Source organism: Castanea sativa, chromosome 3, assembly GCF_040712315.1.
Source record: "Castanea sativa cultivar Marrone di Chiusa Pesio chromosome 3, ASM4071231v1".
NCBI classification, from domain to species: Eukaryota; Viridiplantae; Streptophyta; class Magnoliopsida; order Fagales; family Fagaceae; genus Castanea; species Castanea sativa.
Genome location: NC_134015.1, coordinates 30,581,221 through 30,607,005, shown reverse-complemented (window position 1 = coordinate 30,607,005; position 25,785 = coordinate 30,581,221). Strand labels below are relative to the sequence as shown.

General features: G+C 36.3%; 1 protein-coding gene across 1 annotated transcript; it reads left to right on the top strand.

Moving 5' to 3' along the window:
- Positions 1–12,013: 12,013 nt before the first annotated feature.
- LOC142628811 (uncharacterized) lies at positions 12,014–12,526 on the top strand. The gene has a single exon (XM_075802847.1). The coding sequence runs from the start codon at positions 12,014–12,016 to the stop codon at positions 12,524–12,526; it is 513 nt and encodes a 170-aa protein (XP_075658962.1).
- Positions 12,527–25,785: the final 13,259 nt, after the last annotated feature.

Below are 25,785 nucleotides of genomic sequence, written 5' to 3'. Positions count from 1 at the left end.
AGTTGGTGGGATGAACTCCAAAAGACTTTGGCTTGAATGGAGCGTATTAATTTTCCCACTAATCACCAACCGGGGTGAAAGGGACAAAAGAACCAAGTGAAGTATGTGCAGACAAATATTGAACAAGCCTTTATCAAGATTAAGAAATAAGACACATTGGAATCAAACTTTCTATCCACAGTGGAGTTACCATTATGGGCACAAGCGCGGGTTGGAGGGAGTACGCCTCGACCGAGTGGACCAAGGCGGAGAAAAGAAATGGAGTCGCCACCTAGATTAGGTCTAGGAACCATATATATAGCGCCCTTCATGGAATGACTGATTTTACTACTAGAGCACGTGTTTGTAGTTTAGGTATGGGGATAGGAAGGTTTTAGACATCCAACCTCAACCGACCCATGGGTTGGCTTCCACTCATTGTGTCTTACGTCTTAATCTTGTTAAAGGCAAATTCAACATCGTTATTGTAGACTCACACACACACTAGAATACATCTAAGCAAACAACATCACATTTCATCCCCAAACCCTAGCATAAATCTATCATGTAACTCATATTATCATATTCAACTAAATAAACATATCATGTTCGAAACAGAAACATAGGAATGTTAAGATCAAATAAACAAGAGCCCTTTTGGTAAGAGATTTATAGTAACATTATCATTATTTTGTGGAAATATATGTAATATTTTTTAAATACTAAAAATTGTTGTTTAAACAACAGTAACAAACACCCTTAAGTTATCACAACCTAAGCAAAGCATTCATAAATAAATTCATGTTCATCAAGGCAAAATCAAGATCATATCTTAAACAAATGCATATTCATGTGAATGCATGACTTACCTCACTACACCACAACACCTATGCATCAATGCATGGTCATATCATATGCATGTTCATGGCATTTCAAAGAAAGAGAAGAAAAAGAAACTCTAATCTAACATGTGAAGGGAAAACAACAAACAAACATGAAAGGTAGAGACTTATAGGCATGAAAGCAGGGCAAAACAGAAGCATATGGTATAAACAGAATAAAGAAACAGAAGCAAAAAGGTTGGATTAGGGTTTCTGGGCATGAGTATGCGTGCGCATACCTAGGGCCTATGTACGCAACCCAGTCGCATGAGTACACATACTTCGAGTATGCGTGCATATGCAGAAAGCATGCGTATGTTGGGGTTTATGTCCTAAAATCCAATTTAATGGCATGTCATAAAAAATTAATTTGTTTAATTATATGAGACTATTTATAAATGAATTCATGAGACATTATCTTAGTCCATGAGATGCATTGTATGTGATTTATGTGATTTAGTCAAGAAGATGTAAATCACAAGTTCCTTGTAAACTCAAAATGTAGTTCGTAGTCGGTGATGAAATTGGGCGTTTCATCTATGAAGACTATAACATATCAACTAAGATGATTTGTCTTGATCATGAAAATGGAGATTTATAGTTGGTATGTTTATATGTTTTAAGAGTTAAGACATATTGCACTGGACCGCTGTGAGATTTATTATTCTCCTAACGACTGTTGAATGAATAATAAACTCACGACTTCTATTTACATGACATCTTAATCCTGAGAGAATAATGGACTTGATCATGAGGTGTAGGTTGCTTTGATATATCAGGAGTGAGATCTAAAAGTCACGATCAAAACCTCAGTATGTTGGGCAACCGCATTTAGTGTTAACGGAACATATATTCTCAAGATGGAATTCATAGTTTCTTAATGGAGATATAAAATATTCCCTTGAGATAAGTTTAATGGGTTCAGTTATTCAGAGAGTTAGGCCTAACCACTTTGGTAATAAGTTACTAAAGTATATATTTATGAAATTCAATTTCATAAATATATGATGAATAACTTTAAAGGATTAAACCGGGTACTCAAGGATAAGATGTAGTAATTTACAAAGTGGCAGTCTACATTCATGACTTTGTATTACTACGAATATTTTATGAAGGGGTTGCATGTATGATAAAGTTTTGGGATATAATTTATAAATAAGGCCTAGAGTGCAACTATATTTATATAGTGGTATTAAATATAGTCAATGATAACTTTGGACTTGTCAAGAGTTGACAGAAAAGCCCAAGGCCCATTGGAGCTAGTGTCTTATTGGTCCCTTTTGGTCCCACTCCAAGCCACATACTAAATCCCAATTGGAATGGCCCAAAAGGCTAGCCCAATTAGATAATCAGTTATAAGGAGAGAAACATACAAAATATTTATGTGTGAAAAGGAGAGACATCATTGTGAAATGGTGTGTATATGAGAGTGAGACACTCTATCATTCTCCCTTGAAAACTGATTGAGAGGCCACACTTCTTGGGCGTAAAGTGGAATTGGAGTGAAGATTAAAAGTATTCTCGAGTACTTCTGATCCTTGTTTTGAATTTCATCGCACCAAGGTATGCTCTCTTGTTCTTGAATTCTGAAATTTACATAGTACATATTATCAATTGCGAATGAAGTAGATCTGTTAATTTTCCACTACGTATGTTTTGTATTCGATACAAATATGTATTTTTCCATCAGTGAGTTGGTGGGATGAGCTCCAAAAGACTTTGGCTTGAATGGAGCGTATTAATCTTCCCACTAATCACCAACCGGGGTGAAAGGGACAAAAGAACCAAGTGAAGTATGTGCAGACAAATATTGAACAAACCTTTATCAAGATTAAGAAATAAGACACATTGGAATCAAACTTTCTATCCACAGTGGAGTTACCATTGTGGGTGCAAGCGCGGGTTGGAGGGAGTATGCCTCGACCAAGTGGACTGAGGCGGAGAAAAGAAATGGAGTCGCCACCTAGATTAGGTCTAGGAACCATATATATAGCGCCCTTCATGTAATGATTGATTTTACTACTGGAGCACGTGTTTGTAGTTTAGGTATGGGGATAGGAAGGTTTTAGACACCCAACCTCACCCGGCCCATGGGTTGTAGACTCACACAAACACTAGAATACATCTAAGCAAACAACATGACATTTCATCCCCAAACCCTAGCATACATCTATCATGTAACTTATATCATCATATTTAACTAAATAAACATATCATGTCCGAACAGAAACATAGGAATGTTACGATCAAAAAAACAAAAGCCCTTTTGGTAAGAGATTTATAGTAACGTTGTCATTGTTTTGTGGAAATATGTGTAATATTTTTTAAATACTAAAAATTGTTGTTTAAACAACAGTAACAAACACCCCCAAGTTATCACAACCTAAGCAAAGCATTCATAAATAAATTCATGTTCATCAAGGCAAAAACAAGATCATATCTTAAACAAATGCATATTCATGTGAATGCATGACTTACCTCACTACACCACAGCACCTATGCATCAATGCATGGTCATATCATATGCATGTTCATGGCATTCAAAGAAATAGAAGAAAAAGAAACTCTAATCTAACATGTGAAGGGCAAACAACAAATAAACATGAAAGGTAGAGACTCATAGGCATGAAAGCAAGGCAGAACAGAAGCATATGGTATAAACAGAATAAAGAAACATAAGTAAAAAGGTTGGATTAGGTATCATGTATGGCTTTTTATAGTTCGAAAATGAGAGTTTGGAACGGCTCCCAAATGATGTGGGATTTGTTCCCAAACCCAAACTTTAATGCAGAAAACTTGCCTTTCATAGTTTTTGGAACTCTAACATGCGTACACATGCCCATGTAAGCATACGCGTGCATGAAGCATTCATACGCAGAGCTTGAGCATGAGTGTGCATACGCGTGTATGCGTACGCATGCCCTAGGGTTTCCTTAGTCTTTATTTTCCAAAAATAGCTTATTTAACTCATAAGAGGAGTTATATTTTTCAAAAATACTTTCCTCAAGTCAATTTCAATCTAATTGGGCTCTAAACCAACATTGGGCTTTAGAATTCCAATATCATTGGGTAACAGGGGCCCAAGTCGTAAAGGGTACAAAATGCAGTGTTTATAGCGTGCGCAAGTTCATTCGGGTTTTCTAATTCCCTTTCATATTTGGAATGTGATTTTTTACCAAGGCTTCTCTCATGACTCCTATGGACTAAAGGATTACTCAAGACAGATTCAAGCTCAAATTTGCATACATTAGAGGAAAAGAAAAGAAGGAGCAAAAAAGAGAGGAAGTGAATGTGCATACATATCCAAAGTTCACATGAGTTGTAAACTAAGTACATGTCTTAAAATAAAAGCAAAATGTAAAGATGTTCTTAAAAGTACAACCCAATGTCTCAAATAAAATTCAAGTGTAGGAAATACATACTAAACAAAGGAAAAAAAGAAAGAAACTAGAAATATGCTATGCTAAAGTATATATTTATGAAATTGGATTTCATAAATATATGATGAATGACTTTAAAGGATTAAACCGGGTACTCAAGAATAAGATGTAGTAATTTACAAAGTGGCAGTCTACATTTATAACTTTGTATTACTACGAATATTTTATGAAGGGGTTGCATGTATAATAAAGTCTTGGGATATAATTTATAAATAAGGCCTAGAGTGCAACTATATTTATATAGTGGTATTAAATATAGTTAATGGTAACTTTGGACTTGTCAAGAGTTGACAGAAAAGCCTAGGGCCCATTAGAACTAGTGTCTTATTGGTCCGTTTTGGTCCCACTCCAAGCCACATACTAAAGCCCAATTGGAAAGACCCAAAAAGCTAGCCCAATTAGATAATCAGTTATAAGGAGAGAAACATACAGATTTTTTAAATGAATGAAAAAGAGAGACATCATTATGAAATGGTATGTATGTGAGAGTGAGACACTCTATCATTCTCCCTTGGAATCTGATTGAGAGACCACACTTCTTGGGCATAAAGTGGAATTTGAGTGAAGATTAAAAGTGTTCCCAAGTACTTCTGATTTTGGTTTTGATTTTCACCACACCAAGGTACGCTCTCTTGTTCTTGAATTCTGAAATTTGCATAGTACATGTTAACAATTGCGAATGAAGTAGTCCGTTAATTTTCCGCTGTGTATGTTTTGTATGCGATACAAACATGTATTTTTGCATCAAATGGTATCAGAGCGGTCTTCAATTCGAATCTGTATAACATGTTTTGTGAGTTTTGGAATTAGAGATAATAGTTTCATGATGTTAGAAGATTATATATGTATTTAATTTTCTACATGGTTGTTGAAATTATGATTTGATAAAAATTGATATTGATGTTATGATGTTGTTTAAATTTTAATATAAGAATGTTAAATTGATCTTTAAGGCTATAGCATCAATGGAATTCAATTTAGATATCAAATTCCATCTATTATGTTCATATGGTGGTTGTTTGTTCATGGAAAACTGTTGAAAATTGTTCAAATATTCCCTTTAAAAATTGAAAACACGGGTTTTTTGCGAGTAAGCTTTACTTGCAAAATGGTCGCGAGACAGTCGCAAAAGCTTCTGTCTGAATTTTGTGTTTTCATAAATTTTTTCGCGGGTAAGCTCTTCTTGCGAAACAATCGCAAGATAGTCGCGAAAGTTTCTGTCTGATTTTTGTGTTTTCACTTTTTTGCCTTAATTCATTTTCACGGGTGAAGCTTAGTCGCAAGATACTCGCGAAAATGCCACTAAAGGGAATTTAGAACTTTTTCTAAGTGTTTTCAAATGAATAAAATGCAAGGATGTGTGTGATTAGATTACACATGTATACAAATTAAAAACCTTTAATTTAAAACATGTAGTGGGAGAGAGATACAAGGGTTGCATCTCACGGCCTCCATTGTTGGTTCATAATAGTGTGAAATATATACTTTGTCTTTGCCTCAAGCTTATCATTCCATGCGGAGAGTATTTATTTCTTGGTCCTACAAGATTGAATTTCTTGGTTTATAGTGATTTGATCAAACAACTTGTCTTAGCTTCAAGCTTTGCATTCCATGCGGAGGGTGTTTTGTATCATAGTACTACAAAATAAGTCTGTTAAATGGATGAAATGTGGTTACACGTGATTCTCGACAATGGTATACACTAGACTAAGTATTATAGTATCCTCTATGCTGAATTCTTACTATTATTACTTAGAGGCTAAATATAAAACGACATATTATTAGTGTTTGATAAGAGTTATCATGATAGCACTAATAATGAGAATAATTATCAATCAATCATAGTATTTAATATTCACTCTCTGCTGAGGGATATTAAATATGGGATTGGGTTGTCATTGCATAAATTATGTTATGGTTTTATTAAGGTTCCATACTATATGTTTATATGCTAAATTGATAATGCCCAGTTTTCTTATTATATTCGTGTTTATTATTTTCAGATTTGATCATGGTATCATTTAGCCCACTTGTTACTATTCTTAATCAAAACAAATTAACTGGATTCAACTATGTTGACTAAAAAAGAAATTTGGATATTGTTTTTACAGCTGAAGAGCACAAATATGTGCTTTCTCAACCATGTCCTAGCTTTCCTTCATTAGATGCTCCTTCTGAGGAAAAACAACGATATGATTGTTGGCAGAAATCTAATGAGATGGCCAAGTGCTACATCCTAGCATATATCTCAAATGTTCTACAGCATCAAATGCAGGGTGTAGAACTTGCTTCAGACATTATGCTAAGTCTGAAGGAGATGTTTGGTGAGCAAGGCCGATCTGCAAGGCAAGAAACCATGAGGCACATTTATAATACCAAAATGGCTGAAGACAGTTCAGTGAGGGAGCATTGTCTTATAATGATCTCTAATCTGAATACATTGGAGTTTTTAGGTGTCGATATTGATGGAGAATCCTAAGTGGATATGATACTCCAGTCACTACCGGAATCATTCAAAGAATTCAGACTCAATTATAATATGAATAAAAAGATTTATTCATTGTCTGAATTAATGAATGAATTGGTAGCGGCGGAAGGCATCCTTGGTACTTCTAGTGTTGAAGTCAATATGGGTGAAGCTTCTTCTTCTCAACCTAAGTCGAAAGGCAAGGGTAAGAAGAAGAAGAAGAAGAAGAAGAAGAAGAAGAAGGACTTCACCAAGCAAGAAGGTAAACAAATTGCCTTAGGGGTTTCCAACAAAGGAAAGACAGCCAAAGGGAAAATGTTTCCATTGTGGTGAGAAAGGACATTGGAAGAGGAATTGTCCAAAGTTCAAAGCTGCCAAGAATAATGGTATGAAAAGTTCCTTTCTTCTTGAAATATGTTTGGTACAGAATCCCACGGATTCCTGGTGTGTGGATTCAGGTTGTACTAATCATATATGCAATTCTTTGCAGGGGTTTCAGAAGACCAGAAAGCTGAATGAAGGGGAATTGTTTCTTACTTTGGCTGCTGGGAGCAGGATTTCGGTTGTAGCTGTTGGAGTTGTTAATTTATGCTTTGAGTCTAGGGTTTTAATATTGGAAGACTATCTATATGTACCTAATGTTCATAGGAGTTTAATTTCTGCAACTTATTTGGGTAAACATGGATATTGTGTTATCCTTAAAGACAATGTTGTAATAAAGGAGGGTAAAATGTTTATTTGTTCTGGCAATATTGTGGATGGTCTTTATATTTTAACTCCTGATAAGCATGAATTATATAATTCTAAATTAGATAATAATTCACATGTGAAATCATTAAAGAGAAAGTTTCCTTCTACTAGTGAAGCATATCTTTGGCACTTGCGTTTGGGTCATATTAATTCAAACAAAGACTTATCAAAGATGGACTCTTAGGGCCCATGGACTTTGATGGTTTTCCAGTTTGCAAATCTTGTTTGGAAGGTAAAATGACCAAACGACCTTTTAATGCAAAAGGTAGAAGAGCCCAAGATTTGCTAAAACTAGTACATTCAGATGTATGTGGTCCTATGTCAATCCAAGCAAGAGGTGGCTATGAGTATTTCATTACTTTCATTGATGATTACTCTAGATTTGGTTTTGTGTACCTAATGAAACGGAAGTCCGAAAATTTTGAAAAGTTCAAAGAGTTTAGGGTTGAAGTTGAGAATGAATTAGGTAAATGCATAAAGGCCATTTGATCTGATTAAGGTGGCGAATACCTTCTTGGTGATTTCATGGATTACTTGTCTGAAAATGAGATTATATCCCAATTGACTGCACCTAGAACTCCACAACAAAATGGTGTAGTAGAAAGAAGGAATATGACTCTGTTAGATATGGTTAGATCCATGTTGAGTTATTCGACTCTACCAATTTCCTTTTGGGGATATGCCTTAAGTATTGCAATGTATCTTTTGAATTTAGTTCCTTCGAAGTCTGTTCCTAAAACACCTGTAGAGTTGTGGAATGGGCGTAAGCCTAGTACGAGACATCTCCATATTTGGGGTTGTCCAGCACATGTGTTTAAAGGAAAGTCTGACAAGTTACAATCTAGAATAGAAGTGGTTTTCTTTGTAGGGTATCCAAAAGGAACTGTTGGAGGTTTATTCTATAGTCATAAGGATAATAAAGTGTTTATTAGCACAAATGCCAAATTCTTGGAAAATGACTATGTGAATAATTTTACTCCTAGAAGTAGAGTTGTATTGGCTGAAATGAAAGAACCTGTAGTTGAACAACCCATGGATGAAACTAGGGATGTTATGGCTGTATTAGATACACCACAAGATACTACTCATGAGATGTCTAGTACTCAGGTGCCTCGTCGTAGTGGGAGAATTGTTCGGCCTCCTATAAGATATATAGGTTTTGGAGAAACTTATGAAGCTATCTCAGAAGAGGCTGAATCGAATCCTTACACTTATGAAGAAGCAATAAATGATATAGATGCACATCATTGGGTTCAAGCTATGAAATCTGAATTAGATTCGATGTATTCCAATCCAGTTTGGGATCTTGTAGAGGCGCCTAACGTCATTAAACCTGTTGGTTGCAAATGAGTTTACAAGTAAAAGAGAGGGATAGATGGAAATGTTGAAACCTTTAAAGCAAGGCTAATGGCGAAAAGGTATACACAAAAAGAGGGTATTGATTATGAAGAAAACTTTTCACCAGTAGCAATGCTTATATCTATCAGAATTCTCTTATCCATTGCTGCTCATTATGATTATGGGATTTGGAAAATGGATGTCAAGTTGCATTTCTTAATGGCAATTTTGAAGAAGAAATCTATATGATGCAACCAAAAAGTTTCATAGAAAAGAACCAAGATCAGAAAGGAATGCAAGTTGAAAAGGTCCATTTATGGACTTAAGGAAGCATCTAGGTCATGGAACATCAGATTTGATCAAGCAATTAAGTCATTTGGTTTTAAACAAAATATTGATGAACCATATGTGTACAAAAGACATCGAGATAAAGTAGTAATGTTCCTAGCACTTTATGTTGATGATATTCTACTAATTGGAAATGATGTAGGGGTAATGTCATCGGTAAAAGTTTGGTTGTCAAGCCAATTTGATATGAAGGACTTCGGTGAGGCTAATTTTATTCTAGGGATCAAGCTTTGGCGAGATCGGAAGAATAAGATGTTAGGCTTATCACAAGCTAGATATATAGATAAGGTTCTAGAACGGTTTAGCATGCAAAACTTCAAGAAAAGATTACTTCCTTTTAGACATGGAGTTCCTCTGTCTGACGACCAAAGGCCTAAGACTCAAGAGGAAAAAAATATGGTGAGACAAGTTCCTTATGCTTCTGCAGTGGAAAGTCTCATGTATGCCATGCTTTGTACTAGACTAGATATCTGTTATTCAGTTGACATGGTCAGCCGATATCAATCAAATCCTGGACCAAAACATTGGCAAGCTGTAAAGCATATTCTCAAGTATCTACGGAGAACGAGAAATTATATGCTTGTTTACCATAGTGAGGATTTGATCAGAAAAGAATTTGTCTTGATCATGGAAGTGGAGACTTCTAGTTGGTATGTTGATATGTTTTAAGAGTTAAGACATATTGAACTAGACCGCTGTGAGATTTGTTATTCTCCTAACGATTGTTTAATGAATAATAAATCTCATGACTTCTATTTAAATGAACTCTTAATCCTGAGAGGATAATGGATCTGATCATGAAATGTAGGTTACTTTGATATATCAGGAGTGAGATCTAAAGTAACGGTCAAAACCTTAGTATGTTGGACAACCACATTTAGTGTTGATAGAACATATATTCTCAAGATAGAATTCATAGTCTCTTAATCGTGATATAAAATATTCCATTGAGATAAGTTTAATGGGTTCAGTTATTCAAAGAGTTAGGCCTAACCACTTTGGTAAGAAGTTACTAAAGTATATATTTATGAAATTGGATTTCATAAATATATGATGAATGACTTTAAAGGATTAAATCAGGTACTCAAGGACTAAGATGTAGTAATTTACAAAGTGGCAGTCTACATTTATGACTTTGTATTACTATGAAGATTTTATGAAGGGGTTGCTTGTATAATAAAGTCTTAGGATATAATTTATAAATAAGACCTAGAGTGCAACTATATTTATATAGGGGTATTAAATATAGTTAATGGTAATTTTAGACTTGTCAAGAGTTGACTAAAAAGCCCAGGGTCCATTGGAGCTAGTGTCTTATTGGTCCCTTTTGGTCCCACTCCAAGTCGCATACTAAAGCCCAATTAGATAATCAGTTATAAGGAGAGAAATATATAGAAGTTTTAAATGTATGAAAAAGAGAGACATAATTGTGAAATGGTGTGTATGTGAGAGTGAGACACTCTATCATTCTTCCTTGGAAACTGATTGAGTGACCACACTTTTTGGGCGTAAAGTGGAATTGGAGTGAAGAATAAAAGTGTTCCCGAGTACTTCTGATTTTGGTTTTGATTTTCACCACACCAAGGTATGCTCTCTTGTTCTTGAATTCTGAAATTTGCATAGTACATGTTAACAATTGCGAATGAAGTAGATCCATTAATTTTTCGCTGCGTATGTTTTGTATGTGATACAAACATATATTTTTCCATCAATAACATGGTGGAATATGAAGCTTGTATCATCATAATAGAGGCTCTTTGAGAGTTAAGGGTAAAGGAAGTAGAGGTCTTTGGAGATTGAACTTTAGTTATAGCCTAAGCATAGAAATTATGGAAGGTAAAGGAAGAACATTTGAAGCCTTTTCAGCAATATTTAGAGGATTTTACCAAAACCTTTGATATGATTGAATACATTATCATCCCTAAGGCTCAGAATCAGTTCGTAGATGCCTTGGCTACGTTAGTGTCCATGGTTGAAATACCCGAATGAGTATGGACACGACCTTTAGAAATTGAGCAAAGTTATGAGCTAGTGCACAAAGGGAAAACCGAGTCTTCAATCTTTGCTATAGAAGAAGGGGTTCCTTGGTATTATGACATCATGAAATTCTTGAAAATGGGAGTATATCTTGACGATGCCAATAAGAGAGAGCGTCATTCGATTAGAATGATGGCTATGCAATATATCCTATGTAGATTATAAGAGATCCTATGATGGTATACACCTCCATTCCTTAAAGAAGGAGGAAGCCAAAAGAGTCATGGAAGAAGTTCATCAAGGGATTTGTGGTCCTCACATGAATAAGAGAATGTTAGCCAAAAAGATCCTAAGGATGGGGTACAAATGGAATACGATGGAGGCTGATTGTGTAGACTTTGTGAAGAGTTTCCATGATTGCCAAACATATGCGAATTCGAACCACATACCACCTAGTGAGCTATATAGTATGACCACCCCTTGGCCTTTCTTAGTTTGGGGCATAGATATGATTGGAAGGATAGCCCCTTAAGGCTTCGAATGGACACGAGTACATCCTAGTGGCGATTGACTACTTCACCAAGTGGATAGAAACAATCTATTACTCCATATTAAAAGCCAAACATGTGGCCCGATTTATAGAGAATAACATCATTTGCTAATATGGGATACCACAAGAGACCATCTAAGATAATGGCTCCCACTTTAAGGGAGAATTTCTAAGGATCATGGAATTGTACAAAATTGAGCATCACATGTCTTCACCATACTAACCACAGGCTAATGGGGCTGTAGAAGCAGTCAATAAGAAAATCAAGAATATCCTGGCTATGATGGTAGTGACATACAAGGTTTGGGCTGAAAAACTCCCATTCACCCTATGGGGATTCGGAACTTCTATTCGGGCATCAACTGGGGCAACCCCTTACTCTTTGGCCTATGAAAGTGAGGTGATCCTTCACATCGAGGTAGAGATACAATCTTTAAGAGTGCAAGTGGAAACCAAGGTCCTAAAGGAAGATTGGATGAAAGAAAGATATGAGCAATTGGCTTTGATAGACAAGAAGAGAGCTAGTGCACAACACAATGCACAAGGGCACCAAAAGAGGATTGCTAGAGCATTCAACAAAAAAGTAAAACCTAGAAGCCTTAAAGAAGGGGATTTGGTCCTAAAAGTGCTTAGAGATGAAACTTTTGATCCAAGAGGGAAGATGAAGCCAAGGTGGTTGAGACCCTTTATTATCAAGAAAATCATGTCAGAAGGTGCTACAAGAATTACAAACTTGGATGGAAAAGAGATGCTTCGCCCAATCAACATGGATAAACTCCAAAGATATAACATTTAAAAAAAAAAAAAAAGCCTGCTAGGTTGAAAACCCAAAGAGGCTGCCTAGGCAAAAATTAAGGCAAAAGAACCCCGCTAGATTGAAAACCTAAAAGGGCGGTGTGGATACAAAGGAGGAGTCGCCACCTAGTTATATGGTTTAGGAACCATGAATATAGCATCCTTACAAGGAAGGACCTTTGATCTTACTACCAGAGTTTGGGTTTGGAGTTTAAGTACGCTCTTGGGAAGGTGTTAGGCACCCAAGATTGCCCAACCTTAAGGTTGGCCTCCCATCATTGTATCCTATATCTTAGCCCTATAAAAACTATCTAAATACTTGTATTATAGACTCACACACACACTAACATGCATCTAACAAACAACATGGCATCTTTAACCCTAAATAAACATACTTATCCATTTATCCAAACAAAAGAAACCCTAATCATACATCTAACATATGAAAAACCCTATCGAACACAAAACATGGTAGCAAGGATATCATCAAACAAAACAAATCAAACACAAAACATTAAAATGTTGGAAACCCTAATCAAATATGTAAGAAAACCTAACATAAATGCGTGAACATCTCTAATGCATGGCTTACCCTTTAATTACCTCTCAGTAGCGCAATGCATGGCCCTTTAATGCATGGCCCAATGTTGAAAAGGAAAAAGTAGAATGACAGTTCGCAAGATGACATTTTGCAAGAAACAGATATGAACAGATATGGACAGTTTGTAAGATAACAGTTTGCAAGATGGAAACATGGATATAGTTTACAAGAGCATGATGCACAGTTTAGCCTAAATGGCATATAGATGGATATGATTGCAAGAAGCTTCCAAGGCCCTATAAGAAGCACAAGGTCCTCCGGCTAAGCGTATCCAAGGAAGAGTACAAATAGGCAAGACACGCCTGCCCCTAGTTGGCTCTCAAGCCTCCCCAAAGTCGCAAAAGAGGGCTAGCCACCTTAGAGATATCGTCTACCTTCTATTGGCAAAGAGATACGCCCCTAGAGTGTATAGCAAGAAGGCCCTAGCCATCCAAGAACAGTCATTGGACGTCTCCTGTGGGAGAGGTTTGTAATCCGTCTCGAGGTCAAAGTAGCAAATTATCTCGGTGGTGTACTTCCTCTCAAGAAAGACAATGCCTAACCTAGTGCCTGACTCACCCTTCAAGTTTATGAGAGCCCCATCACACCTAAGACCGGTCATGTGGTGGAAGTCATGGAGAGTCATAGTCATCTCCCTATCAGGAATGTGGAAGGTATGGGTAGTGTCCCACCACCTCTTAGTTATAGTCTGCACCAAAATGGCACTGGCGGATCACTCTGGCAGTAAGCAGATGATCGGTTCAAAACCTGCTACACGAATGAAGGCCTTTGTTTCCATGGTAAGGACCTTGTACCATTTCGCCACACTGTTAGTGCTACCCCTACCTGAAAATGGGGGAGAAACTTGCAAAAAGATGAAAACAAGGTGTTAGATTGGCATTTGGATAAGAAACAAATGAAACAAGAGTGGAATTAGGATTTCTGCCTGGCGACACACTCACGTAGGTTAGAAACCGTGTGCGTATGAACTCAAGAATAGATATGTGTTTGCATGAACAGGCCTGCCTATGCATGAAGTCTAGCCATGCACGCATGAACACAAGTTGCATATGCAGGCCCGAATCCACGTACACATGAACATAGACAGAGGGCCATTCTTCGACATTTTCAATCATATTTTTACCAAAACTCATCCTAAAACATGTTCCTACCCCTCTTAAGGTGTCGGGTTTTCATCTAGACCCATCCCACAATAAAACCCAAGCATTTACTCGTCCAAAAACAGATTAAAATAGAAAATCAAATAAAAATGAGAAAATGAAGAAAAACTTACCAATCCAACCGTTGCACCCTCTGAAAGATGGTCTTATGGCCTGTATGTCGATGGAGGGGACTTATTTAGCCTCACCGCTCCACTCCAATGCGTGAGATTGAAGGTATCACTAGAGAGCACATAAAAGGTTTTCTTGGACTTGGGTATAGAGAAAATGAGAGGGTTTGGGGGGAGGAAAAGAGTTTTGGGAAAGAAGAGATCAGATGGTGAGGAAATGAATGAGAGGTAGGGGTTTTGGTAGAGAGAAAAGATGGAATTTGGAGAGTGATAGAGAATATGAAGAGATGAGGGAGATGAAAAGAATGGGAAGAAGAAGAAAAAAAAGGAAATGGTTGGTAACCATTGGAAAAATTTGAAGAGACAGGAATTCACTAGTGGCTAAACTACATGTAGTTTAGGCCCCCTACTTAAACTACGTTTAGTTTAGTAAAAAAATTTAAATATCCTTAGTAAGTTCCCAGAAGATAGGAAATGCAAAAGAAAATTCAAGAATACATCAAATATGATGGAAGTACCCTCAGTCAAGTGAAAGACACAAAGACCCTCAAAGCATCCCCTAGTGGATTGAAAGCATCAAAACATCCCTTAGCGGATCATAAATCACCAAGAAAACTCCCCCGTGAGTTCAGACCATCCACTAAATCCCTAGTAAAGTACAATATCACGGAAGGGCTCCCACATAGGTCCAAGACAAAAAGGCAACCCCTCGTGAGTTGTGAAGAAGATATTCCCCAAGGAGTTGATAAAACTCCCTCATAGGTGGAATCAACACAAGTTCCCCAGTGAGCTGTGAAAGAGAAGAACAAATTTCCCCAATGGGTGATACAGTACTAAAGGCTTCCTTGTGGGTCACAATTGCCACCGAACTTCTTAGCAAGTTACCATCCTCGGTGAAATACATACCAAGAAGACTCCCTCGTGAGCCCCCAACACACTTCTCAGCAGATCATACTCCCTAGTGAGTCTTTCATCTCCCTAATGGATTTTTCACCCAAGACTCCCTCGTTAGTCAAGAACAACAAGGCCACTCATGCACATATCCTATAGGAATTGAATATGCAAGCTCAAGCCTCACACTAGTCAAGCAAGTCAAAATACAAAATTTGTGCACATATCCTGAAGGAATTGAACATGCAGGCACCTCATACAAAACTTGTGCACATATCCCAAGGGAATTAAATATGCAAGCACAGTGGAAGAGGTAGAGATAGAGAACCAAGGTCACCCCGAGGCAAGAGCCTTACCAGAATAGGTAGAGATAGAGATGGAGAAGACAAAAGACACAAGCCACTCTAAGAAGTTTGAGGCAAGAGCCCCAAATGGACACCATATATATATATCCATTAGCTCATAAGAGAACCTTGTTTGTTTGGTTAATGTTTGCGGCCGTTGGCCTTGTTTTTTTTTTCCTTTTAAGTGACTCTAGGATAGTGAGTCACTTGCCTTTTTCTTGCAATCGGCAAAATAGGTTTTGGAATAGTGAACCTATCGTTGCTCGTTTCCTGAGTAATAAAGCTGGGAATTTGGACATGTGAATCCCACGTATCTCTACAGAGTTACACCTCGCCCCATGTATGTGTGTTATGTGCTGTGTGTGTGGGTTGGGCCCGAGCCATACGTTGAAATAAAATTTTTTCTCTTATTCTTTTGATTCTGTTAGCAGAGCTCACTAATCAAAAGAGGGGCATCTGTAGACATCGCATTTTATACTCCTTACAACCCAGGCCTTCGTTCCCCAATGATGCTGAAATTCTAAGGCCCAAGGTTGGTTTAAGACCTGATCAAATTACAAATTGATTTGGGAAATGTTAAAATGAAAATATAACTTTTTATAAGCAAAGAAATCTATTTTTTTTAAATAAAGGCCAAGGAAACCCTCGGCTTGCGTACATAAGCAAGGATCTGCATATGCAGGTTTGATGCATGCGTACGTAGGCACAAACTTATGCACGCAACTAGGGTTCCAGAAACTGTGAAAGACAAGTTTTCTATGTTAATGTTAAGGTTTAGAATGAATCCCATATCGTCTAAAAGCCGTTCCAAACCCCAATTTTCTCACTATATAAAGCCATACATGGTGCCTTTTCAAAACACATAGAAATTCTTAAGGGAAAACCTAAGATTCACTAGAAATAGTGAATCAAAGAGGGAATTTTTGACAAAACATCCTCATGTCAATTTTATTTTGATTGGGACCTTTTCTGGTCTAAATTCTTGAGTTTTGAAGTTTGCTAATCATTTTTGTTTGGTTATGCACAGATTTGAATGAGGGGAACTATCAAAATCAAGCCTAGGAGCTTTTTGTTTTGAGGTATTGAGTTCTAAACTTCTTTCTTTTATTTCTGCCTTAATCTTGTTTTTAATCCTGTTTCCTTACTTTGTTTGTGTTTAGATATTTTTGTTTAGCCTAGGTTTTAGTTGTTTTCTGTTTTAAAGCATGTTAGGTTGCTAGATTTGTTGTTTTTAAGTCCTACTTTATTTTATGTGTTTCTGAGTTTCTAGGTTAATGGTTCATCAGGCGTGTCTGTGTACGCATGATTCTATATGCATACGCAAACTCGTAGTATGCGTATGCATACAACTAGCTTGCGTACGTAGGCCTATGTATATGCACGCATACTTATGCCCAAAAACCCTAATCTAAGTTTTTTGCTTCTGTTTTTTTTTTGTTTTTTTTTCTTTTACAACATATGCCTTTCTTTGGTTCCTTTTTATGCTTTTTAAGTCTATACTCCTCTATTTAATTACTTGTTTTCCTTTAACATGATTAGATTAGGGATTTCTCTTGTGTTTTCTTTGTTTTACCATGAACATGCATATAACATGATCACGCATTGATGCCATAGGTGCTGTGATGCAGTGAGGTAAGGGAGGTAAGTCATGCATTAGTGCATTTTGATGATGAATAAGCTTGTTTGATGCTTGATTTCATATCTAGATGTTTGGGATATATTTGATGATTAATACCTCGTTGCCATGCCTACGTTTCTGCCAGGATTTTTTTGTTGCCTTGGATGAAATAATATGATATGTATGATTAAAGTATGCTAGGGTTTATGATGTGATTAGATGCCATGATAGATGTATGTTAGGTTATGGGACATTTGATGCCATGTTGATTGTTAGATGCATGTTAGTGTGTGTATGAGTATAGAATATAATGTTGAACATTCCTTTAATGAGATTAAGATGTAAGACGCGATGAGTAGAAGCCAACCCATGGGTTGGGTGGTTTTCGGTGCCTAAAACCTTCCCAAAATCATATCTAAACTCCGAACGCGTACTCTAGTAGTAAGATCAGTCCTTCCATCTAAGGGCGCTATAGTCATGGTTCCTATACCACAAAACTAGGTGGTAACTCCTTTTTCTCTGCCCTTACCATTCGGATGAGGCGTACTCCCCAAACCACGCACTGCACCCATAGGCAGCTCGAAGTTATCTTAGGGTCGTCACCATCATCACCATCATCATCATCCTCACCTAGGTAGGCATACCCTCCAAGCCCATAAATTTACCTAGAATACTCGGTCACCTTCAGCTTAAGGTTCACGGCAAGCCAGACAAGCTCCTCGTGCTCTATTATGTTGGGTTAAAATGAATTGACCCCTTGCAATTAATTAATTAATTACCCAAGTTAATTAATTAGATAAAATTTAATGCAATAACGTGGCAGCACAAAGAAATCACCAAATTATCTAAATGTAGTGAAAAATAAATTTGACACAGGTGATTTGTTTATGAATGGGGAAAACCACCGAGGCAAAACCCCACCGGTTGATTTTAAGGTCACCACTCCCAAGAATCCACTATTATCAAACACAGACAGTTACAAGTATAAGGAATCTTACCAAACCGTTTGGCCTATCTCAAAATACCAACCTACAGCTGAACCCTTACCCCAATACCCAATTGGACTTGTAATGTAGTGGCAATCTTTCCCTTGATACACGAATCCTAGTACGTGACTAACCATTGTGCACGAATCCTAGTAGGTGACTAACTCCAGTAACTTGAAGAGGTTGTTGGCTGCAAAGTTCTTCACTTCATGCACAATGAAGATCAGGAAGCTCCTTGGTTACAAAACCCTTTGGCGTAAAGACGCAATAGCTTCTTTTAGAAAGAATAAGGCACTGGGTCACTCAATGCATGTGTAACGGCCTTTAAAATAAGCCTTATATATGTCTAGGGTTGTGAGAAAAGAAACCCAACACATACACTTCAACTTGGGCTGAAAATCAGATCTGGAAATTTTGCTTCTGTAAGTCTCAATAGAAACAGCTTTTGTCGAGCTTCTATCAAGCTTCGACTATAAACCTCGATAGAAGTCTTTCTATCGAGATTGCTGTTGAGATATAATGAATAGCTTTTCTTCACTTGAAGTCCTAAACCCATCCTAGATCTACCCAATTACAAGTAAAGTGCATTTTGTCAAAGGATTAACCAATGTTAGGACATATGTGATTCATGTTAGGAACATATTGATGGATTAATACATGTTTGTATCGCATACAAAACATACACAGCGGAAAAATAACGGATCTACTTCATTCATAAGTGTTAACATGTACTATCTAAGTTTCAGAATTTAAGAACAAGATAGTGTACCTTGGAGCGGTGAATTTCAAAACCGAAGATCAGAAGCACTTGGGAACACTTTCAATCTTCACTCCATTTCCACTAACGCCCAAGATGTGTGGTCTCTCAATCAGTTTTCAAAGGGTGAAATGTCAAAGTGTCTAACACTTCATACACACCACTTCACAATCGTGTTATATATTTTTTTCTCTTATATAAATTCTGTATGTTTCTCCCTTTTGTATCTAACTGATTATCTGATTGGGCTGGCCTTTAGGGTCTTTCCAATTGGGCGTAAGTGTGTGGCTTGGAGTGGAACCAAAAGGGACCAATAAGACACTAGCTCCAATAGGCCTTCGGCTTTTCTGTTAACTCTTTACAAGTCCACAATTACCATTAATTATATTTAATACCACTTTATAAATATAATTGCACTCTAGGCTTTATTTATAAATTATATCCTAAGATTTTATTGTACATGCAACCCCTTCATAAAATATTCGTAGTAATACAAAGTCATGAATGTAGACTGCCACTTTGTAGATTATTACATCTTAATTCCTTGAGTACCCGGTTTAATCTTTTAAAGTTATTCATCATATATTTATGAAATCCAATTCCATAAATATCTACTTTAGTAACTCCTTACTAAAGTGGTTAGGCCTAACTCTCTGACTAACCAAACCCATTAAACTTATCTCAAGAGAATATTTTGTATCTCCGTTAAGAGACTATGAATTCTATCTTGAGAATATATGTTCCATCGACACTAAATGTGGTTGCCCAAAATACTGAGGTTTTGACCGTAACTATAGATTTGACTCCTGATATATCAAAGCAACCTACACTTCATGATCAGGTCCATTATCCTCTCAGGATTAAGAGTTCATGTAAATATAAGTCGTGAGTTTATTATTCATTTGACAGTCATTAGTAGAATAATAAATCTCACAGCGGTCTAGTTCAATATGTCTTAACTCTTAAAAGATATCAACATACCAACTAGAAATCTCCATTTCTATGATCAAGGCAAATCATCTTAGTTGATATGTTATAGTCTTCGCAGATGAAATGCCCAATTTCATCACCGACTACGAACTAAAATTTGGAGTTTACAAAAAACTTGTGATTTATATCTTCTGTGACTAAATCATATACTATGCATCTCATGGACTATATGTTAATGTCCCAATATTCATGTTATCATTATTTTTAGATAATAATAAAACAACTTTATTAAACACAACATTAAGTCATACATAATGTCATACATAACATCATATAATAGGATTTAAGGGCACACATCCTTACAAATATGTCATCATGTATTGGCTAATTCTTTGAAAAATGCACTTTACTTATAATTGGGCAGATCTAGGATGTGTTTAATGCTTTAAGGAATAAGGTTTCAAGTTCAAATGCTAAAGCCTTGCAAGTTTGTACATCGTAGGATTTTGTGACCAAGCAACTTTGTGATCTTCATCGTGTGATGAACTGAAGAACTTTGCAACCAACATCTTCTCAAGTTAGTGGTAAAGTCACGTACTGGGATCCGCGCATCTATTAATTAGTCAAGTACTAGGAGCCGTGCATTAAAAGGAGAGATTGTCACTACAAAACAAGTCCAATTGGGTATTGGGGTAAGGGTTCAACTGTAGGTTGGTATAAGGCACTGAAATTCCTTTACATGTAACTGCTTGTTGTGATAATAGTGAATTTTTGGGAGTGATGACCTTAAAATCACTCGGTGGGGTTTTTGCCTTGGAGGTTTTCCCCATTCGAAAACAAATCACCTTGTCAACTTTATTTTTCACTGCATTTTATTTTAGTCTGTGGTTTGTTTGTGCTGCCATGTACATTGCATGTTAATTTGATTAATTAATAAGCTTGGCTAATTAATCAATTAATTCATCACAAAGGGTCAAAACATTCTTAGCCTATCAAGTGGTATCAGAGCAGGCACACTCTGATTATGTTTTTAATCTTTCCTGTGTGATCCATTGACCCCTGTTTGTCATGGATAGAGGACAGTCACTCATTATTCCTCCTTTATTTGATGGTACTAACTATGCATACTGGAAAGTATGCATGAAAGCTTTCTTGTAGTCTTTAGATGAGAAAGTATGGAAAGCTTTGGAGATAGGCTAAACCAAGTCAAAGGAAGCACCGGTTGATTGGGATGATGCTAAGATCAAGGCGGCAAACTTCAACAGTAGGGCGTTGAATGCCTTATTCAATGCAGTCACAAATGAGGAATTCAAGAAGATATCCTCCATTGAAACTACGAAGGAAGCATGAACCATTCTCTAGACAACCTATGAGGGAACAAAGGCTTTCAAGGACTCGAAGCTTCAGAGGCTCACTATTAGCTTCGAAGAGATTAAGATGGACGAGGATGAGTCATTTGATGAGTTCTATGCCAAGCTCAAGGACTTATTAAACTCAGCTTTTAATCTTAGGGAAACCATTCCTAAACCCAAGATTGTGAGAAAGGTGCTCAGATCTCTGCCTGAGAGATTTCATGCCAAGATCACCGCTATTGAGGAATCAAAGGACATCGAAAAGATTTCTTTGAAAGAGCTGGTTGGCAATCTACAGACCTATGAGTTGGGTTTGAAAAGGATTGGAAAATCAAGTAAGGGTAAAAGCATGGCATTGAAGGCCAAGAGCAGTGACACAGATGAGTCTTCAGACGATGAAGATTAAAAAATGAAGTCCTACATTACTAAGCAATTCAAGAAGTTCATGAAGAATGCCAATGCGAAGGGTTTCGACAAGGACCGTAGGCAATCTAGTTCTTCTCAGTCTAAGAGCTTAGTCAAAGGGAAGAAGGATGCTAGGGATGGTAGTCAGTACACTGTTCATTCAGGACCCAAGTGCTTCAGGTATCAAGGCTTTGTCACATGAAACAAGAATGCCGTACTTATCTCAAGTCCATCGAGAAGAGCAAGGCTCTTGTTGCTACTTTGAGCAACAGCGAACCTGAAGATGATTCCAAAAATGAGGATGACAAAATCCTAAATGCCTTCATTGCCACTGTCAATCCTGTTGAGGGGATTGTAGAAGATGTGGATGAAGAAGAGGACTTGGTCGAATCAAAGTTTGAAAAGATGGATGAACAATATGACATCCATATAGCCTATGCAAAATTATACAACGTCTTGGAAAAGCATGTGAAGTTGTATAGGTTGGCCACCAAGAAGCTTAGTGATGTGGAGCTCGAACGAGAAGAAATCTCCATAAAGTTTGATGAAGCCAATTAGAATATTGGAGCATTGAGGGTTTAGAACAATTTCTTGGCTGAGAAGACCAAGAAGCTTAAAGCAGAGCTGTTTCAAGTCAGAGCTCAGTTGGAGAGGACTTCAAGTGCAAAGCTTGATGAGATGCTCAGTATGCATAAATCTGCTTCCGATCGAACCGGTTTAGGGTACGATTTCTCTTCTCCTAATATTGCTTCTTCTAGTACTACTGTTTTTGTTTTTCTTGCTAACAATGTTGAATTTGAGAACAATGATGTTAAAACTATGATAACTAGTGAGAACATAAACAAGGGTAAATCTATCTTAGGAGAACTCCCTAAGCTTGCTAAGAAAGAAACTAAAAACCCTAGGGCTAAGAAGAGTAATGCTCAAAAGTCTAAACAGAAGAAGCAACATCTTTATCATCATTGTGGTGCAACTAGACATACTCGACCTAATTGCTATAAGTGGCTAGCTACTCAACGGAGCAACTGCATAGTCTCATCGGAGAACCTGAGTCAGTTTCCATCCTCTCTTGCTTCTCTTAAAGATCTCCTTAAAGCCCTCATGTTCCTTTTGAACTTGAACAGTTGTAATTCTTCCCCCTCTCCGCCGGTTCAAGGGTTCTCTAAAAGGAAAGGTTCTTCCAAGGTGTGGAAGGAAAAAGGCTTTAAGTGATTTATTCACTTATCTCTCTCTCTCTCTATTTTTTTTTTTTGTGTTTGCAGCTTTATTGTTTTGAGTTAGTCTAGTATTTATGTATTGCTTTGTTTAACTTGTTTTTGTTTGTTTGTTTTCAGTTTTTTTTTAAATTTTTTTATAAAAATAAAAAAATTGAAAAATCATAAAAATACAAAAATAGTGTGCGTTTGTGTACATTGGTACTTGTGTACCTTGAAGGGCCAATGAAACAAAAATTTCTAAACTTTGTATCTCTTGTAGCTTAGATGAGCATCTCTATGCACAACTAAGCAAGTCAACTTTGTGGCTCGTGTTTGTGATGAGTAAGATTAAGTTATCTCTTGTACTTAACACTCATATCACTTTTTTTAATAGGAAGGACTAGAAAATCCTAAGAGAAATGCAGAAATAACCATCTCACCACTGTTGCCCGCCAATCATGAAAGGACATCGGTATGCTTCAGCATAGCAAAAGTGCAATGTCAAAAGCTTAACATAATTGGGTATTTCTTTTCTCTCTCTCTTATATGCCCATGCATGATATGCTTAAAAGAAAATATGCAAAGAAGAATTAAAGCAAAAAGAATCAAAATGCTTTAAAATATGATTGCAAGCGTGTATTCTAGGAGATGTGGGAGTTATAGGATGTACCTCGAAGGTGATAGTCCCCATCAAGCAGTTATGATCGTGTGTGAGTTAAATTGATTTGCACATATCTCAAATCGTCATGACATGTAGACACTTATGCAATCTTGCGATATTTTCACACACAACACGCAATATTCTTTGCTACTTTTGATACATGTGCAGGTACAATGTGATACATGTGTTAATGTATACCCACTAAACTGTCTTGACTTGTTTTTGAAATATAAAATTAGTTAGACTTGTTTAGTGTGTGTGTGTTTTAGATCTAAATGCTTGACATTTTTCTTGATTGAGAGATGTTTTTTAGAGAAAAAATTGTTGTTTGGATTTTTGGTTGAGTAGCATGCTTGATTGCATTCATATCTGTGTTTTTTTTTTCTTAAAAAAACTGTTTTTAAGCAATCTCGACAACTTCTTGATACCTCTCGACAGCTAAGCTATCTATCGAGCTCTTCAGCTTCTTTTTTGTCAAAGTCTTGATAGCTCCTCGATCCATCGAGAAAGTTTCTATCTCCTTGATAGATGCTCGATAGCTTTTTGATTTATTCAGGCTTTTTTGCTGTGGAAACCTCTGGACAACTCCTAAATAGCTAGCTCGTTAGCTATTTCTTGCCTTTTAATTCTCGACAGCTTTTGACAACTCTCAATCCATCGAGAATTATGAACTTCTATATAAAGGGTCAGCGCGAATTCCTCTTCACTTTTCTCGATCCTTTCTAACCTCTCACCTTCCCAAACACCTCTCTCTCACTCCAAACCTCTTCCCCAAGTGTTCTTCGGTCTCAAGATCAATTCTTTTCTCTAGTAAGACTCCTTCTCATTCATTTCTTCATGCATTTCATCTTTTGTGACCTAACTTTTGGGGTTTGTTGAAAAATTTGGGGTATATATATATATATATATATATATATATATTATTTTTTGTTTACTTTCAAAATGATATGCTACATAATCCAGAACTTGGAATGTTGACTAATGGTTACTTGGGCCTAAACTTAGGCGTAAACTTGGAATTTCTATTGGCAAACATATATAGTATAGCTTTTCATTTGTTTAGATTAAGTTGTGAAATTGTTCATCAAAAAGATTAAGTTGTGAAATAATTGTTTTTTGGTTGAGTGTGGAAAAAATTAGGGCAAATTATAACTTACTCACATGTTGTTTGGCTAAAATTTGAGTTGTCTATCTGTGGTTTGAAATTCGACACTTTAGTCTTTACCCATTTAAGATTAGCTCAGTTAGAGTTCTATAACCCACTACTATTAAAAACATGGTTAAATATATAATTTTGCTCCCTTTTTATATCTCTCCCCTCCAAAAACACAAAAGGCATAAAAATATAAGATTAAAAAAAATCCAACAAAACACTTGCATTATAGTATTTCCAACTACAGGTAAGCAACTTAAATTTTGGTCAAATCTTAGGTGAGTAAAGTAGCAAATTTCAAACCATAAATAGGCAACTTAAATTTTGGTCTAACCATAGATAGATAAGTTGTAATTTATCCAAAAATTATTTGCTATAGAGGGAAGTCACCTATCACATATAAGATCCTGTTAATTAATAAACTACAGGTATATAGATGAATCTTCCAAAAAACAAAAAAAAACTATATGCAATATGGAGTGCTTCTGTTTAAGAATAGATCAATTTGGCTTTATCCTATCTGTAGAGTGTGATACAATAAGTGTCTTCTAAGAGCGTCAAAGGTTACCTTCTTTTTAAAAATAAAAATAAAAAATTTATTTAAGTAATAACAAGGTAGATGGGAGGTTTAAACTTGGACATCTCCGCAAAAAATAATACCAAGATAACTCAATTGAGTTATATTTATAAGACTTGATATTTTACCCCCTATATTTAAAATATGATATATAGATGTACAAACTTTCTTGGTTTTTTATTTCTATTATTATTATTTTTAATAATTCAATAGTTGCAAAAGGGGAGATTTGAATCTTGAATATATTTGTTAAAGATATCAAAAGTTATCAATCAGTTGAGCTAGAAGGCTATTGACCATATATTCTTTCTTTTAATTGCCCTTAAATGGTGAACAAAAAACTGGATTTTAAACTTATCCGAAATCCCAACAACACTATAATTAAACCTTAAACGGGAATTAAACTAGGTCTAATATGGTTAATGAGGTAACATGAAAAAAGATGGGTTTGATTTAGTTTTATACCTATAATTTTTTTAAAAAAAAACATAAACATATGGTTTCAAAAATTGTATCCCA

What these genes read in the sequence shown, in the direction of transcription:
- LOC142628811 (XM_075802847.1), top strand. Translation starts at nt 12,014, where the DNA reads ATGGTAGTGACATACAAGGTTTGGGCTGAAAAACTCCCATTCACCCTA.